Source organism: Apteryx rowi, unplaced genomic scaffold (assembly GCF_003343035.1).
Source record: "Apteryx rowi isolate R43461 unplaced genomic scaffold, aptRow1 scaffold_83, whole genome shotgun sequence".
Lineage (NCBI taxonomy): Eukaryota > Metazoa > Chordata > Aves > Apterygiformes > Apterygidae > Apteryx > Apteryx rowi.
In genome coordinates this window covers 743,657-757,909 of record NW_020451127.1, presented here as the reverse complement: position 1 = coordinate 757,909, position 14,253 = coordinate 743,657, and the positions used below count along the sequence as shown (strand labels likewise).

The window sequence follows — 14,253 nt, the reverse complement described above, 5'->3', positions numbered from 1 at the left end:
GGCTGAGGGGCAAAGTTTGGAGCAGAGGGCGTTCGTGGCGCTTCGCTCAAGCGTCCTTCGCGACCGGCCTCGGGGACGAGCGGTGCCCGGCAGAGTGAGTTGGCAAGTCCGTCCCCGCAGCATGTGACCGTGCCGGCTCCGAACACCACATCCTCTCTTCCGCCGGCGACCTGCTGCGTGACCGGCCTCCCCCTCCGTGGGCGCCCGCTGCGGCCCCGAGGGCGGCTCGGGCCTCYGCTGGCCCTGCTCGTTGGCAGCAGTTATTTGTAATCCGGCGGTGTTGGAAGATTYGGGTCCGAGTTCAAATGTCGCGTCCTTTCCTACACGTGGCTCTTATCTGGCTTCCCGTTTCATTCAGTTCCTGTGGATTTTTGTAGAAGAAGGAAGAAAAGGGGGGGAAAATAAGGAAGAGCGATATAGTTCTCCCACTCCTAGCAGGCCATTGCGTGCRGAGCACTATTTAGTTTGATTTTTTTTTCAGCAGCGGTTGCTTAAAAGACCTAATCGCTCCAAGGCACTGGCAGAGGGAAGTTAAGAGCCTAACGTGGAGCCACCACTGTGTCTTCCAAAGGGAGCTGCCCTAGAATCGCCGGGTATCGCATCCGAAAGGCTGCGGCCGAGGAGGTTTAGGTCTTGAGCAGGTGTCAGTTGTTAGGAGAAGCTGGACAGGCTCCTTAATTCCTGAAGGCCACTGTTGGCCAAGGGCCTTGGGAGTCACGGAGTACAGAGCTAGACAGACAGACAGGCTAAAAGATTAGGCCATCGTAAAAAGGGATGCAGCGTGGCCTTGTAGATCAGGGAGGGTTTGGAGCTGGAGGCCTGTCTTTGCCGCTCGAAAAGAGGTTGAAGGCCACTGCCCCAAAGCGATAGGATTGRCCTAAACCGCTCGGCGTTGATCCGGTGTTGGACGTTTGCCGTGGCGCCCGGAAGCGGAAGATCGGCGGGTGTCCGTCGCGCCGTTCTGCGAGACTTTGCGTTCGGTCCGTGTAACCTTCTCCCTTACTGCTCGGAGCAACAAGTAGGAGAAGAAGAAAAAGCTGCTTAAAACCAAGGCTTGGTTTGGGGGCTTGAACCCTGCCCTTTGCCTTGGGGAAGCTGGGATCCTCTCTCGCTTTGAACTTCCTTGTCGGAGCTCATCCGTGTGCCTCGGGAGCTCTGTTCTCCCTTGGTGTTTTTTTAGGCCTCCGTAGCATTTGCTGCTGCACAAGGAGGCTCTTGCCGTTCTTGGAGATTTCTAACCAAAAAGTATTACGCGGCGGTACGTGTATTTGCGTGCCTGTGGCCCGTGCGAGCTGCCTTCGCGGGGGCTGCTGCCCTTCTGTCTTTTGATTTGTTTTTACAAAATGAAGGGAGATTAAGCACTTAATTACACAGCTATAAACACAAAGCTCCTCTTATCGCTAGCGTTTTGTGGTGCCATCTACGGATGAAAATCACGATTTACAAGCTAGCTTAGGCGGAAGGAGGTGGCTTTATCCCAGGTGAGTGGCATCGCTGCTTGCCAGCGCTCTGGTTTTGCGGTGCCGCGGCAGGCCGGGCATCCCGCCGGACCCACGCGTGGGGAAGACGGCGGTGCCGGAACCGGAGCGAGCCGGGGAGCGGCTGCCTCCGGTGCCGGCGGTCGCGGCTGGGAGCTGAGTCATGCCTCGCGGGCCGGGACAAGGTGCAGCGGCCGGCGGCGCGGCGCAGGGCTCGCCGGTCCTGTTTGCTCGGGAAAGCCGGGCGAACCGGCGGCGCGGGGGAGCCGATAGGAGGGAGAGGGCGACGTATAGGTCCGGATGAACTCTGCTTTGTTTAAGGGTTTCTTTTTACGTGGCAGCAGGTTTAAATSCGTTTGGTAGAAGAGGCGTCCGTGCTGCTGTTTGATCTAAATACCTGCGCGCTGTGTTTACGGCCCAGGCAGCTCTGTTCTGCTGCCTTGGGAGAACGAAAGCGGTGGCGAATAAAAATCTGCCTTGCTGGCTGCTCGCCCTCATCAAGGTGAGGGGGGAGAGAAAAGCTTCCTCTCTTCTCAAACCCTACGCCTGAATGTCCTTAATCTGACGGTCACCGGGAGCAAATCAAACCCTCGGTGTCTGCCTGACGGGGGGCAGAGTGCGGCTGCAGGTTTTGGAGTCTCTCCCCCCGCTTGCTGGCACAGCCAGGAAGGTTGGATAAATTTCTTCTCGGCCTCCCGCAGGGTTTGGGCACCGTTTCTGGTGCGTAAAGCAGCCCGAGCTGCCTTCCGCCTGGAAGCGCTGAGCTCATCGGAAACGTCTTCATCCAGGGATGGCAAAACTCTTGTTGGAGACAGGCTCGGGGAGCTCTGCGCCCTCAGCTTGCATGGGGACCCGGATGGAAGAAGCCGCCCCACGGTGTTTGCTTTTCCCACGCGGATAGGAAACGGGGCTTCGGCCGCCCCGCTGAATTGCAGGTGACTTTGGGGAGCCAACTTGACGTTCAGCCTTTGGCGATCAGCGATGGGCTCTCCTTTGATCCAAGCGAGACGGGCGCAGATGGATATAAGACGTGAATCCAGGATGACTTTTCTTGGTCTAGCCTCAAATCAGGTCTATCCCGTTTGCTAGTGACTTTTCAGGGCCTCACAACCACCGAAGGCTTTTGCTTATTTAAGTGAGTGAGCTCTTCCAGCAGAGCTCCGAAGCCCCCGTCAGCTCCTAGCGCTCTCCCCCAGGGTTTCGGCTTCCAGCAGCGTGGTGGAGGCCTGGGGCAGGGGAAGGCCGGTGCTCTTCGCTCAGGGCGTCTTTTTTYCACCGCTGCCGCGAGAGATGTGAACCCCGTCGTCTTGCTCCATCCTCTTGGTCTTGCTACGGACGGTCCCATGCACCGACGCTCTTCCGAGCGTGTGCCGGTGGCTGATTTCTGTGCCAGAGCCTACGTCGTGCCGTGCGTGTGAGGTGGTAGCCTTGTTTCTGGTCCRAACCCTGATCCGTGCAGTTTGGAAGCTCTGACCTCTGCTGATGRCCTTCACCATCCTCCAGCCAGGAGAGCAGAAACCTTCTCGCACAAGCTTTGCCTTCTAGGTGTTGTTTGATGCTAAATAAAAACCTTTGGAGAGGTCCTCGCTCCCTGCTGGAAGTGCTGGTGTGTTTAGCGCTTGGGTTTTGCTTGCGATTCCCTTCCTTTAAGAATCGCCGTCACGTGGYGCCTGCGTTTCTCTCCCAGCGCCTGCGGCCTCGCAGCGCAGCCGGGGCAGAGTTTACGTAGGGTTTACGGACCTGCGGCCTCTGCCAGACCTGCCRCAGGGACTTCTCCTGGGCCTCCCTGGAAAGCCTCTGGTTGCGGCTTTGGATTGGGGCTGGGGAGGCAGCTCTTGGTAACGCTGTTGCACGGGACCAAGCTCTCACCGCTCTCTCTCCCTCCAGTTTGTCCTGAAGAACTATGGGGAGAACCCGGAGAATTACAACGAGGAGCTGCGGAAGCTGGAGGTGCTCCGGCAGGTAAGCGTGGCGCTGCCTGCGTGTCCTCCCTGTGCCTGCGCTCACCGAGGTGGGCTCCGTCCCAAATCGCTTGCGGTCCGGGCGAGATCTGAGCCATCTGAAGCGGGGGAGCTGCTGAGAGCCTGCTTCGTGCCGGACTGGAGCAGCAAAGCGGGTGCAGGTCCTCTCTGGTGCTGCGGGTGCGTCCGCCGGCTCCCTTTGCCGAGAGCTGCGCCGGAGCACCGTGGTGGCTGCTTCCGTTCCTCTGCAACGCACCAGCGGCTCGAGGACGGGGTTTTCGGCAGCAGGGATGTCCCTTGGATTCCTGGAGCTGATTCGGGCCGCTCAAGGTGTGCGCGGAGGTTAGGTGTCGGGGTTTCTCCGTACCACAAGAGCTCGGGACAATTCATGGGACTGGCTCCTGCGTCGTCTCACGGCGTGAGCAGCTTCAGGGTCTCTCCTGTGTCCCTAAAACATGGCAACGTTCTTTCAGCAGTTAGAGATGGGCTGGTTAAGCACCCTCACCCTGGGATCCGGGGAGCTCTGGCCTGTGAGTTGGTTTAACTCGGAAGCTAGAGGATGCGAAACCTTTCCTGGGTGTCCTGCTCTGCCCTTCTTTCTCCCAGCCCAGCCTTGCTGCGGTGGCAGGTCTTGTATCCTGAGGATGTGTAGATACGTTGAATGGCATCCTCATGGCCACGCTTGTGGCACCCGGGGGTGCATGTACAGTCTGGATCTTCTCTCCAGCGTGAGTTACGCTGTCCCTCCCCTGGCTGGTGTCCCTGAAGCTCCTCGTGGTGGGGCCTCGCCAGCCGGCGTGGTGCAGATGCCGGCTGTGAGCCCCGCGCGCTCTTGGCGCGCCGCCCCTCTCGCCTCGCGTCGCAGGCAGCTCTGCAGCACGCGCCGGCATGCCCGAAACGGCTCACGGCAGCGTTCAGAGTGGGGTTGTAAGTGGCTGTGGGCGGCTGGCAAAGCCTAGACAAGGATGTGTTGAGGTAAAGGCACGTAGAAGCGAGCAGCCGTCCAGGTTCTCTTCGGCTGCAGACTTCGGGAGGTCAGCGAGGCGCCTCCGCCAACCTGCTGTCGCATCTTCTCTGTTGCGATCTTCTCGGGGCTGGGGTTTGTGTTCAACGCTTGTGTTGGCCTGTTTGCTGTGCAAAGGGATGAGGCGTCTTCTGAGGTTCGTTGCAGGAAGGTGAAGGGCCTAGGCTGAAGATAGGTTAAGATACGTCTGGAGGCCTTCAGACGGGTGCACAACTGCCCCGGGTTTCTCCAAGCCCACTRTTAGCAGCGTGCCTGGTCTGCCAGGCACCCCATGCGTATGGTGGGGTGGGAGTTTGGGCTTCATCTTGGGGAAGCCGACCCATGTCCAAGTCTGGTTGTCCCCGTGTGGAGCCCCCAGGAGAGGCAGAGGCAGYGGTAGCCTCCAAGGAGGCACCTGCTCCTGCCTGGAGACCTCGCTGCAGACCAGCTGAGCTCTGGGCCCTGCMCTGGCCTGGCGCGTTACCTGTAAGCATCAGTCCTGTCCCTGGGGTTGCCTGTTCCTCTCTCGCTCCCCCAGAGCGCCGTGAACGTGCCAAGGGACTTTGAGGGCTGCAGCACGCTGAGGAAGTACTTCGGCCAGCTCCATTACCTGCAGAGCCGGATCCCCATGGGCGCCGAGCAGGAGGCCGCCGTTCCCATCGCGTGGTGAGGACGGCAGTGCTGGGGCAGAGGGGGCCTCTTCCATCTCCGCTGTGGACCTGCTGCAGGTCCTCGGGGAGTCGCGTCCTGTTGTTCCCTTCCTCTGGGTCCCCTAGGAGGTGGGGACCATACTGCCATGGTGCACGCTTCTCCTGCCATGGTCTGGCCCGGTCCCCGTTCTCTGAACCTCTCCCGAAACACCCCTTCACCGGCACGTAGTCCGTGCGCGGGAACACCGCTAACTCCACCTGTAGCTGGCAACCAGGCTTCTCTTCTTACAGGACCGAGATCTTTTCGGGCAAGACGGTGACTCACGAGGACATCAAGTACGAGCAGGCGTGCATCCTCTACAACCTCGGTAAGGTCCTGGCAGACCAGGAATGATTCGTGTGCGCAGCCTCTCCGCAAGGTGGAGGCCGGCAGCGCGCGATCGCCCTTGCTCAGCCGTGTTCCTGTTTCCGCAGGTGCGCTGCACTCCATGCTGGGCGCCATGGACAAGAGAGTGTCCGAGGAGGTAAACGAGCCCAAAACGCCCTTCACATCTTCCTTGAATGACTTTTCTCTCCCGTGCGGTTAATAGCTGCAAGCTGATAGCGCTGAGGGTTTCTTCTCTGTAACGTGTAGTTACAAGCGTCTCTGTCAGCGACCAGCTCTAAATGTCTTCTGTGACTTAAGTATTGATGTATAATGTCACGAGGGGCCGTCCCCCTCGTGACAGTGTCCCAGCTGTGTCTCTCCTGCCCAGCCGTTGCCGTCCCTGCCCCAGCTAGGCTCTGCTCGGCTTGCTGGCCAGGCTGAGCTTCCTCCTGCCTCAGCACACAGTTCAGGTGCTGCAGCCCCTCGTGGAGGGTGTCCGGCCACGGCTGCGGGTGTGCGCGGCCTAGGGAAAGCACCAAGCTATTCGGAGCTTTCTAGATTCAAACCAACCCTGAGAGCCCCCAGGACTCGCCTCCAAGCTTTTGGCAGCAGTGGGCACGTGCCTACGGCTTGGCTTGCGTGCAGGTGGCCCGCGCATGCCTAACGCACGTTCTCCTGTCCACCCAGGGCATGAAGGTTTCGTGCACCCATTTCCAGTGTGCTGCTGGGGCTTTTACGTACCTGCGGGATCACTTCCCCCACTCCTACAGCGTAGACATGAGTCACCAGATCCTCAACCTCAACATCAACCTCATGCTGGTAGGGAGTGGGCTCTGTCTCTGCCGGGGCACTGGTCACGCTGGGATGGCTCCACGCACACCTCGGGGACAGCTGATGCCTGAATGGGAGAGGAGACATGTATAGGATTCGGTGTTCCTCGCTGACTGAAGTTTGAGTCTAGCTCCTTGGAGCTGGACATGAAGCACTGGCTTCTCAGGAAAGAGGCCGTAGCTGGCGGGTGCTGCCAGAGGTCAAGGCCTGGGCTGGGTGTGGGAGGATTTCCCAAGGAAAGTAGATGTGGGGGAAGCCAAGAATTCCCCTCTGTCTCTCGCAGGGCCAGGCACAGGAGTGTCTCCTGGAGAAGTCCATGCTGGACAACAGGAAGAGCTTCCTCGTGGCCCGGATCAGCGCCCAGGTGAGCCACCGGATAATCTCTGCTGCGCTGAACTCTCGCTGCTACGCTTTCCGTTACCGAAAGAGCCCGTTCCTGCTGTGCGCGGGAATGACGCCCAGGTTCGGGAGCTTGGTGGGGAGGTGCAAACCCTGCACGGCGGCAGTGCTGCTCTGTCAGTCCAGTTAAACAGCAGTTTTGGGGGTGCTTCCATCTCCTCGTGCTGTGACCACAACCACCAACTCCTGGAAGGAGAGTGTTGCAAAGACAGTTGAGTCTTTGTTCGTGGTCTATCTCGAATGAGGTCCTCGAGCTCGGCCATCCCAAGGGACCGTGCTAGTAGCAGTCCTGAAGCTGCGCCTGCCTGCGATCCCCCTTGCGTTGCCTGTGCGTTGGGTTTGCTCCAGCTTCTGAATTTTCTTGAAGAACGCGTATTTTAAACCTGGCATGTGGGGCAAGTTCAGCACAGCGATGTAACTCTGGTTCTGACCCAAAATTCATCAAGAGGAGTTCCTGGCAACAGTTTCGCACTAGCTGGGTGACCTGAAGCCTTGGGCACCGATACTGTTGCCAGCGAATCCTCCTTTCCCTTGCTGCTCCCGGTTTGAACTGGGATCAGGCTTTCTCTAGGGTTTCCAAGCACCAGGGACCCCTGGCAATTCCTCTGTGTGTCCGTCCATAGGTCGTGGATTACTACAAAGAGGCCTGCCGGGCTTTGGAAAACTCGGAGACTGCTTCGCTGCTGGGAAAGATCCAGAAGGACTGGAAGAAGTTGGTTCAGATGAAGATCTACTATTTTGCTGCTGTGGCCCATGTAAGCGGAGAGAACAGGCTGCGTGTTGGGGTGTTGCTTGGCCGTGACCGGGACCTGCCCTTGGCTCCCACCCTGGCCAACAGCTCAGGCTGCTCGCCCCCGCTGCGGAGCGGTACTCACCGCAATATGGTTGACGAACAGGCTCTGGCTGTTTTGGGGAGGGGGGGGTTTACTGCCTTTTCCAAAGATCTCCCTCTAGGTGAGAAGTTCTGACATTGCTGATGCGTGTCTCGTTGCAGTTGCACATGGGAAAACAGGCTGAGGAGCAGCAGAAATTTGGGGAAAGGGTAAGCAGAACCGTGGTGGCTCATCCAATCTGGCAGGGCTCTGGGCCTCTCCCTGCCCTGGGGAGGGCTGAGTCCTGGGAGAGATTGCCACACTAGTGACCTTGGGTGTCCTCAGCCCTGGAGATGTATTTAAGACTGTGTCATTAGTGATGCCGCTGTCTTGGGAGCGTTTATGGACGGAGCACAGCGCCTCTGGTGCACAGGACTCCGTGGGCAGACGGCCAACGGCTGCACGTCTCTCCTGAACCACCAGCAGTTTGGCGCTGGCTCTGGTGGGAATAAGGAATTGGTACCTGCTGGTTACCAGCCCTCGCAATCGGGGAGCACCCTGCTGCTGGGCTGCCGTTTCCCACGCGGCTCCCGCAGGAGAATGAAGCTTCCGGGCTCGGTCGGGGCTGAGCTGCAGCACCTGTACCTGGTCGCTTCGAAGCAGCTCCGTTCGCGCTTGCCCGGTCCCTTTCTCCGAGCCCTTGGCTATCCCGAGGGCCAGTTCCCCAGTTGGGGCTTGCTTGGAAGTGCCATTTGCTTGGGCCACCTCAGGAGGCCCCGTTGCACTGAACGGAGCTGCAGCCCTCGGGAGCTGCCTGGCGACGTTCGTGCGCGAAGCAGAGGTGCCTGCTTCTGCGCCCGCTCCCGCATCCCTAAAGAATTTTGACCTGATCCCTGTTCTCTCTGCAGGTCATCTACTTCCAGAGCGCTCTGGATAAACTCAATGAAGCTATCAAACTGGCAAAGGTACGTTCCTTCCCCACCAGGGAGTGCCGGCCGGGCTTCAAAGCCCCGCAGGTTGTCATGCCTCGGGAGCATCCCTCGGACACGGTTCCCTCACATCCCCGCTCTAGGAGCGGTGCCCAGGGCAAACCGCTGAGGCTGCCAGTCCTGGCAGCCACCGGACACGGCTGTCCCCTACTGATGAAGGGGACCGAGTGACGTGAATGATTTGCGCTTTGCTGCCGCGAGACCGGAGGCTTTTGGCTGCTGGTCTGGGAGCGGAGGTGGCTTTGAGCCACCCGCTGTCCGTGCGGGGCTGCAATGCCGGTCCGCTCCCGTGGGAGCGGAGCCTCTCGTTCGGTGACCACGGTCTGGGTGCAGAGCCCCGTTGCCCGAGGGAGGGTAGAGGAGGCCAGCGCGGGGTCTTTGGGGAGAGGGACCGATGTGACAGGAGGAGCAGAGCCGGGCCCGCAGGTAGGGCGCGCTGAACCGTGCTCCTCGGAGGCAGGCGCAACCGTGGGGCGCTGAGGATTTGGGGCAACCGGAGATGTTTGGGGTTCTGCCCTGTAAGTGCAGTGTCTGGAGCATGTCCGTTCCCATACGGGACGCGAGGAGAGATTGGCTTGGGATAACGTGGGCTGGGAGCAGCGGGACTCGGCTCCTTTCCTTTGGGCTGCGGGTTGCCCGGTGCTTGGGAGTCCCACTGGGAGTGCAAGACCTCAGAGGTCCCATTAGGGACAGCAGGCGCGCTCGGGCGGTAGCGGTGCGGTATCGCGGGAATGACGTTCCGGGGACTTCACTGCGGCTGGGGAAGAAGGCGCAGCGCTGGCCTCAGCGGGAGCTCGGGGTTCCCCGTGTCACCTTCTGCTCCGGTGAAGGTCAAAGCTTTGGAAGTGGTTGGGAACTGCTGTCTGTGCCAGCAGGCTGTGAGCCCTCGCCGGGGCACGTTTGGGCTGTGACCGCGGTGCCCGGGGCTGCCGTTGGCCGCTGGGGCAGCGGTACCCGTTGCCCGACCTGCGCTAACTCGCTGTCGCTTCTSCAGGGCCAGCCGGAAACCGTCCAGGAAGCCCTGAGATTCACCATGGACGTGATCGGTGGCAAGTGAGTCTGCGCGCAGGGTATTCCTGGGTGTAGCTGTCCTGTCTCTCCCGGGGTCAGAGATATCCGGGTGGCCAGAGCAGCCGAGGGAACGCCTTTGGCATGGCGACATCCCCGGCGCCCTTGATGCGCTGCCCGAGGCGCGTGGGACACGTGGCTGCTGTGGGAATTGCTCTTTGCTCTCCCTGGAGCCGGTCCAAGAGGGGCAGAGCCTGACCCCGCTGGGAGCAGGCTGAGGAGCCCGGGGCAGGGCCTGCTCCTCACCAACGTGACGTCGCTGCTTGTTTCCAGGTACAACTCGGCCAAGAAGGACAATGACTTTATCTACCACGAAGCTGTGCCTGCCCTGGACACCTTGCAGTCTGTGAAAGGTGAGGTTGGGCAGTGCGTTCTCCCAAAAGCTGTGGTTGCTGGTGGGAGAGGGGCACACGGTGACGGGCGGTGGAGCCTTTGGGCTGGTGGGACCTCGTGCAACGGTGTCCTGCCCTCCCTGGGATCTGCCGGGAGTGAAGGGGTCGGGCGGGAGGAGCTGCCTCGGGCACGGAGGGGGAGATCAGCTCCCCTGCAGAGGTTTGAGACGACAGCGCGTGTTGTGTGTTCGAACCCCAGGTGCCCCGCTGGTGAAAGCCCTCCCCGTCAACCCCACGGACCCGGCTGTCACCGGCCCCGATATATTTGCCAAGCTGGTTCCCATGGCCGCCCACGAGGCGTCTTCGCTGTACAGGTGCGTCCTGGGCCACATCGCGGGAGGGCCCGGCTCTGGCCTGAGATCTCCAGTACCAGGCTCGATAAGGGGACCGCGTCCCAGCTCAGCCTTTCTGCAGGCTAATGGGTGCTGATGGGGACCAAAGCAGCTCCAGCAGTTTTCCTGGAGAACCAATGTCCTCCCAGAACATCCTCTCTGAGGATCTCTAGCTTCCACACCACCATCCCTGGGGGTGGCTGGGGCAGGCGGTCAGGGAGAGCTTGTCACAGAGCGGCTCCCCTTGAGGTGAGGCCAGGCTCGGAGGCTCCTTGTGGGACACCCGTGGGGCATCCCCTAGCTGTCGCGTCCAGCTCCTGTCCAGTGTGTCTCTCCTGGCACCTGGAGGAGAGCTGTCCTTGCCTCGCTGTCCCAAAGGGCCACGTGCAGCAGGCTCGGAGGCTTTCAAGGCTCTGACTGCTTCCTGCAGGGCTTGGAGCACTTGTAACTCGTGAGAGGAGGCTTCTCAAGCGCCTTCGCGGCACTAAGGGGTTTTCTTTCCTCTGTTGTAGCGAGGAGAAGGCTAAACTGCTGCGGGATGTGATGGCAAAGATCGAAGCCAAGAACGAAGTGCTGGAGTAAGTGTGAGCTGTRCCTGAATGGGGCCCTGGTGTCTTCCTCCCCGCTAGAGATCCCGGCGCGAGGCAGCGATCCGTGCTTCCTGCAGCCTGGCCCACGGGTGCCCTGCTCGTCCCCTTGCCAGGTTTCCCACCCGTGTCCGGTTACCCCAGCGCACGAGTCTGTCCTGGCGCTGAGGGGAACGCAAGACATCTCTGATCTCTGCCATCCCTTCACCCTCGTGCTGACCACATCCAAGGCCTGGGCTGCCCAGCTCTGGCTGAGGAGCAGCTGGGCCTTTCCACCAGCTGGGTGGTGGCCCAACCACAGTGACTGTTCCCCAAATTCACCCTGCGGTTCTGCTTGGTCCGTTGGCCGTGGTAGCTCTTAGGGGTGATGAGCAGCTGCAGCGCTCTGCCCTGCGGTGGCTGCGGTTTGGGATGGAGGACGCTGCACGGAGGCTCTGCCACCGCTCAGGGGCTTCTTTCTGCCTGTAGCCAGTTCATGGACTCCATGCAGCTGGACCCCGAGACCGTGGACAACCTGGACATGTACAGCCACATCCCTCCCATCCTGATGGAGAAGTGTGCCGCGTTGAGCGTGCGCCCGGACACCGTCAAGAACCTGGTCCAGTCCATGCAGGGTAAGGACCCGGGGACTTACGGGGACGCTGGGAACGCCTGGCCCAGCCCTGTCTGGAGACCCGCTGCAGCGCTGGATCTCCCCAGCACAAGTAGACCCTGAGCTTGGCACCCAGGCCACGCGCTATTCCTGGCCCTCAGGCCAGATTTACTCTGTGGGGTGCTGCGTCAAGGCCTGGCTTCGGGCTTGGAGCAGGTGGGACCATGTGAGATGGGCCTGGAGGGCTTGCGGCGGGTGCTGGTTCAGCCATTTGCCTGCAAAGCCACCTCCGTGTCTCCGCCTCCAGTGCTCTCCGGGGTCTTCACCGACGTGGAGGCCTCCCTGAAGGAAATCAGAGACCTTCTTGAGGAGGACGAGGCTCAGGAGCGGAAGCTGCAGGAGCTGCTCGGGAAGAGCCCACCGCTGCAGGCGTCCCCTCCGTCCCCGGGGCTGGCCGAGGTCAGCAAGGAGTGCTCCAAGTACATGGAAGTGCACGAGAAGGCCAGCTTCACCAACACGGAGCTGCACAAAGCCATGAACCTGCACATCGGCAACCTCCGCCTGCTCAGCGGGCCCCTGGAGCAGGTCTGGGCCGCGCTGCCCTCGCCCTCGTTGACCGAAGGTGAGCCACACCGTGCCGTGCCGGGAGCCGGAGGCTGGCGGGGGGASGCAGATCCGTGTCCCCCACGGTGTCTCTCCAGGGCACCTCTGTGCTCAGGGCAGCGAGGCTCGGGCAGAGCTGTCGTGGCATCAGCCTGTTGCGTGGTCTGTCACAAGCTGGGGTGGGGGCTTGTCCCCCCTAGAGCAAACAAAGTCTTGGAGATCCTGGTGTGGGGACGGAGGAGACAGCACAGGTGGCAGGGACCCAGTCACTGTCTCAGCGAACACCTGGCTTTACCGCTGCTGTCAGGCGCTGCGTGTACCAGGGCGGGTCGCAGACCGGCTCCTGCCGCCTGTGATTCCCTCCCTGTGGCTGCGGCATGTCCCGTGAGCGGGCTCAGGCTGGGGACCACGCGCGGGACCTGGCAGGGTCCGGCACGGCCGCTCAGCGCTGCCTGTCTCTGTTCAGATGACAAGCAGGTGCTGCAGAACCTGAAGCGGATCCTGGCCAAGGTGCAGGAGATGCGGGACCAGCGGGCATCCCTGGAGCAGCAGCTGCGCGAAATGATCCAGAAGGACGATATCACCACCTCGCTGGTCACCACCGACCGCTCCGAGATGAAGGTGGGTCCTGAGCAGCAGCGGGGCTGACCTGGAGCCGAATGCCACCCATGGTGTTTGGGAAAGCCCCTCCTAGGCCCTGCATGTGCAGCACGTCCTGATCAAGGCCATGGCAAAAGCTCTGCCCCATCCCAGTGCTCACCCTGGCCCCGTGGTGGCATCAACCACCCATGGTCCCTGAGATCCTTCTCTCTTGGCAGAAACTCTTTGAGGAGCAGCTGAAGAAATACGACCAGATCAAGGTGTACCTGGAGCAGAACCTGGCTGCCCAGGAAAATGTCCTGAAGGCCCTGACGGATGCCAACGTCAAATACGCGGCTGTGCGCAAGGCCCTGGCCGAGGTGGAGCACAAGTAAGTGAGCGGGYGTGCGCAGGGGACTGGGGCAGGGGACGCTCTCCTGGGAAGAGTAGTCCCAGACAGGGTCTTGGTGCGTGGGAACAGCCCTCACCCACCCCAAGGTGAGGCTGCCTGGCCTGGGTGTGGCTTCATTGCTGGCTTCTGTAGTCTGTCCCTTGTCATGGTCCAGTGCTGGAGGGCCAGAATGGCTGTTAGGACCTCTCCTGTGCCTGGTGTCCCTCCCAGGTGGATGCTGGTGTTCCTTGGGTCTCAGGAGCCGTGACCAAGCAGTGACAGTGACGCACAGCCCTCTCTGCGGCCATGTGCCTGGCCTGGCGTTACTCCGTGCCAGCCCTCCGTCCCCCGCTCAGCCCCGTGTCCCTTCTCCCCAGGTGGAACACYACCGTTCAGACCTTGGTGGCCTCGTACGAAGCCTACGAGGACCTGATGAAGAAATCGCAGGAGGGGAAGGACTTCTACACCGACCTGGAGGGGAAAGCWGCCAAGCTGCTCGAGAAGGCCCGGGCGGCCTGCCAAGCCGCCGAAGCCAACAGGCAGCAGATCCTGGAGAAGTAGGTGGTGCTGTGCCTGGCGTGGAGGGAGACGGGAGCCCGTGGGCCCCAGGGGATCTAGGCCGCGTGGAGCACGAAGCTGCGCTTGGGCTTGGGGTCTGAGCCCCCGCTCGCACCGTGTGGGGCACAGCACGGCACAATCCCCCCTGGGGAGGTGGGAGCCACCTTCAGATGCGCCTTGGGCTTGCGGTCGGCTTGAGGGTTTGGCCGCGGTGCCGTGGTTTCGTGGCCGCTTCCGTCCCCGAGCGGGTAGACGGACACCACTGACCATCGCAAGCAGAGATGGGGACATCTCCAGGCTGCCCCGCGTTGATGTTTGCTGCCTCCCGGCAGGGAGATGAARAAGCAGCCGCCCCCTCGGCCCACGGCCCCCAAACCAGCCTTGCAGAAGAAGCCGTCGGAGCTGGAACTGGAGGCGGCCGGAGCGCTGGAAGCCGGCGACCTGCCGCCGCTGAGCTCCCTGGGGTTGGCGGACCTGCCGGAGGAGCTACGCAGCCTTCCCCCGGACGTGCTGGCCGGTCACCTGGCCCGCTTGCCACCCGCCACGCTGGCGGCGCTGGCCCTCGACCCGGCGCTGGCCGCGGGGCTGCGACCCGCCGGCCCCGAGCTCTTGCCGCCCGCGGCCAGGCTGGCGAGCGCCCCGCTGCAGCCCGGCGGCCCCT

At 61.5% G+C, this 14,253-nt stretch overlaps 1 protein-coding gene across 1 annotated transcript in view; it reads left to right on the top strand.

Moving 5' to 3' along the window:
* The first annotated feature begins 3,369 nt into the window (after positions 1–3,369).
* PTPN23 (protein tyrosine phosphatase, non-receptor type 23) overlaps positions 3,370–14,253 on the top strand; it is a 14,734-nt gene continuing 3,850 nt past the window's right edge. Inside the window, exons 1-19 of the mRNA XM_026089718.1 lie at positions 3,370–3,440; positions 4,981–5,108; positions 5,384–5,460; positions 5,567–5,616; positions 6,147–6,278; positions 6,574–6,654; positions 7,313–7,444; positions 7,684–7,731; positions 8,410–8,466; positions 9,485–9,543; positions 9,832–9,911; positions 10,150–10,264; positions 10,795–10,860; positions 11,338–11,483; positions 11,769–12,083; positions 12,531–12,685; positions 12,883–13,034; positions 13,412–13,591; positions 13,925–14,222. Coding sequence (XP_025945503.1) covers positions 5,071–5,108; positions 5,384–5,460; positions 5,567–5,616; positions 6,147–6,278; positions 6,574–6,654; positions 7,313–7,444; positions 7,684–7,731; positions 8,410–8,466; positions 9,485–9,543; positions 9,832–9,911; positions 10,150–10,264; positions 10,795–10,860; positions 11,338–11,483; positions 11,769–12,083; positions 12,531–12,685; positions 12,883–13,034; positions 13,412–13,591; positions 13,925–14,222 — 2,181 coding nt within the window. The 5' untranslated portion in view covers positions 3,370–3,440; positions 4,981–5,070. The remainder of the gene's footprint in view (positions 3,441–4,980; positions 5,109–5,383; positions 5,461–5,566; positions 5,617–6,146; positions 6,279–6,573; positions 6,655–7,312; positions 7,445–7,683; positions 7,732–8,409; positions 8,467–9,484; positions 9,544–9,831; positions 9,912–10,149; positions 10,265–10,794; positions 10,861–11,337; positions 11,484–11,768; positions 12,084–12,530; positions 12,686–12,882; positions 13,035–13,411; positions 13,592–13,924; positions 14,223–14,253) is intronic.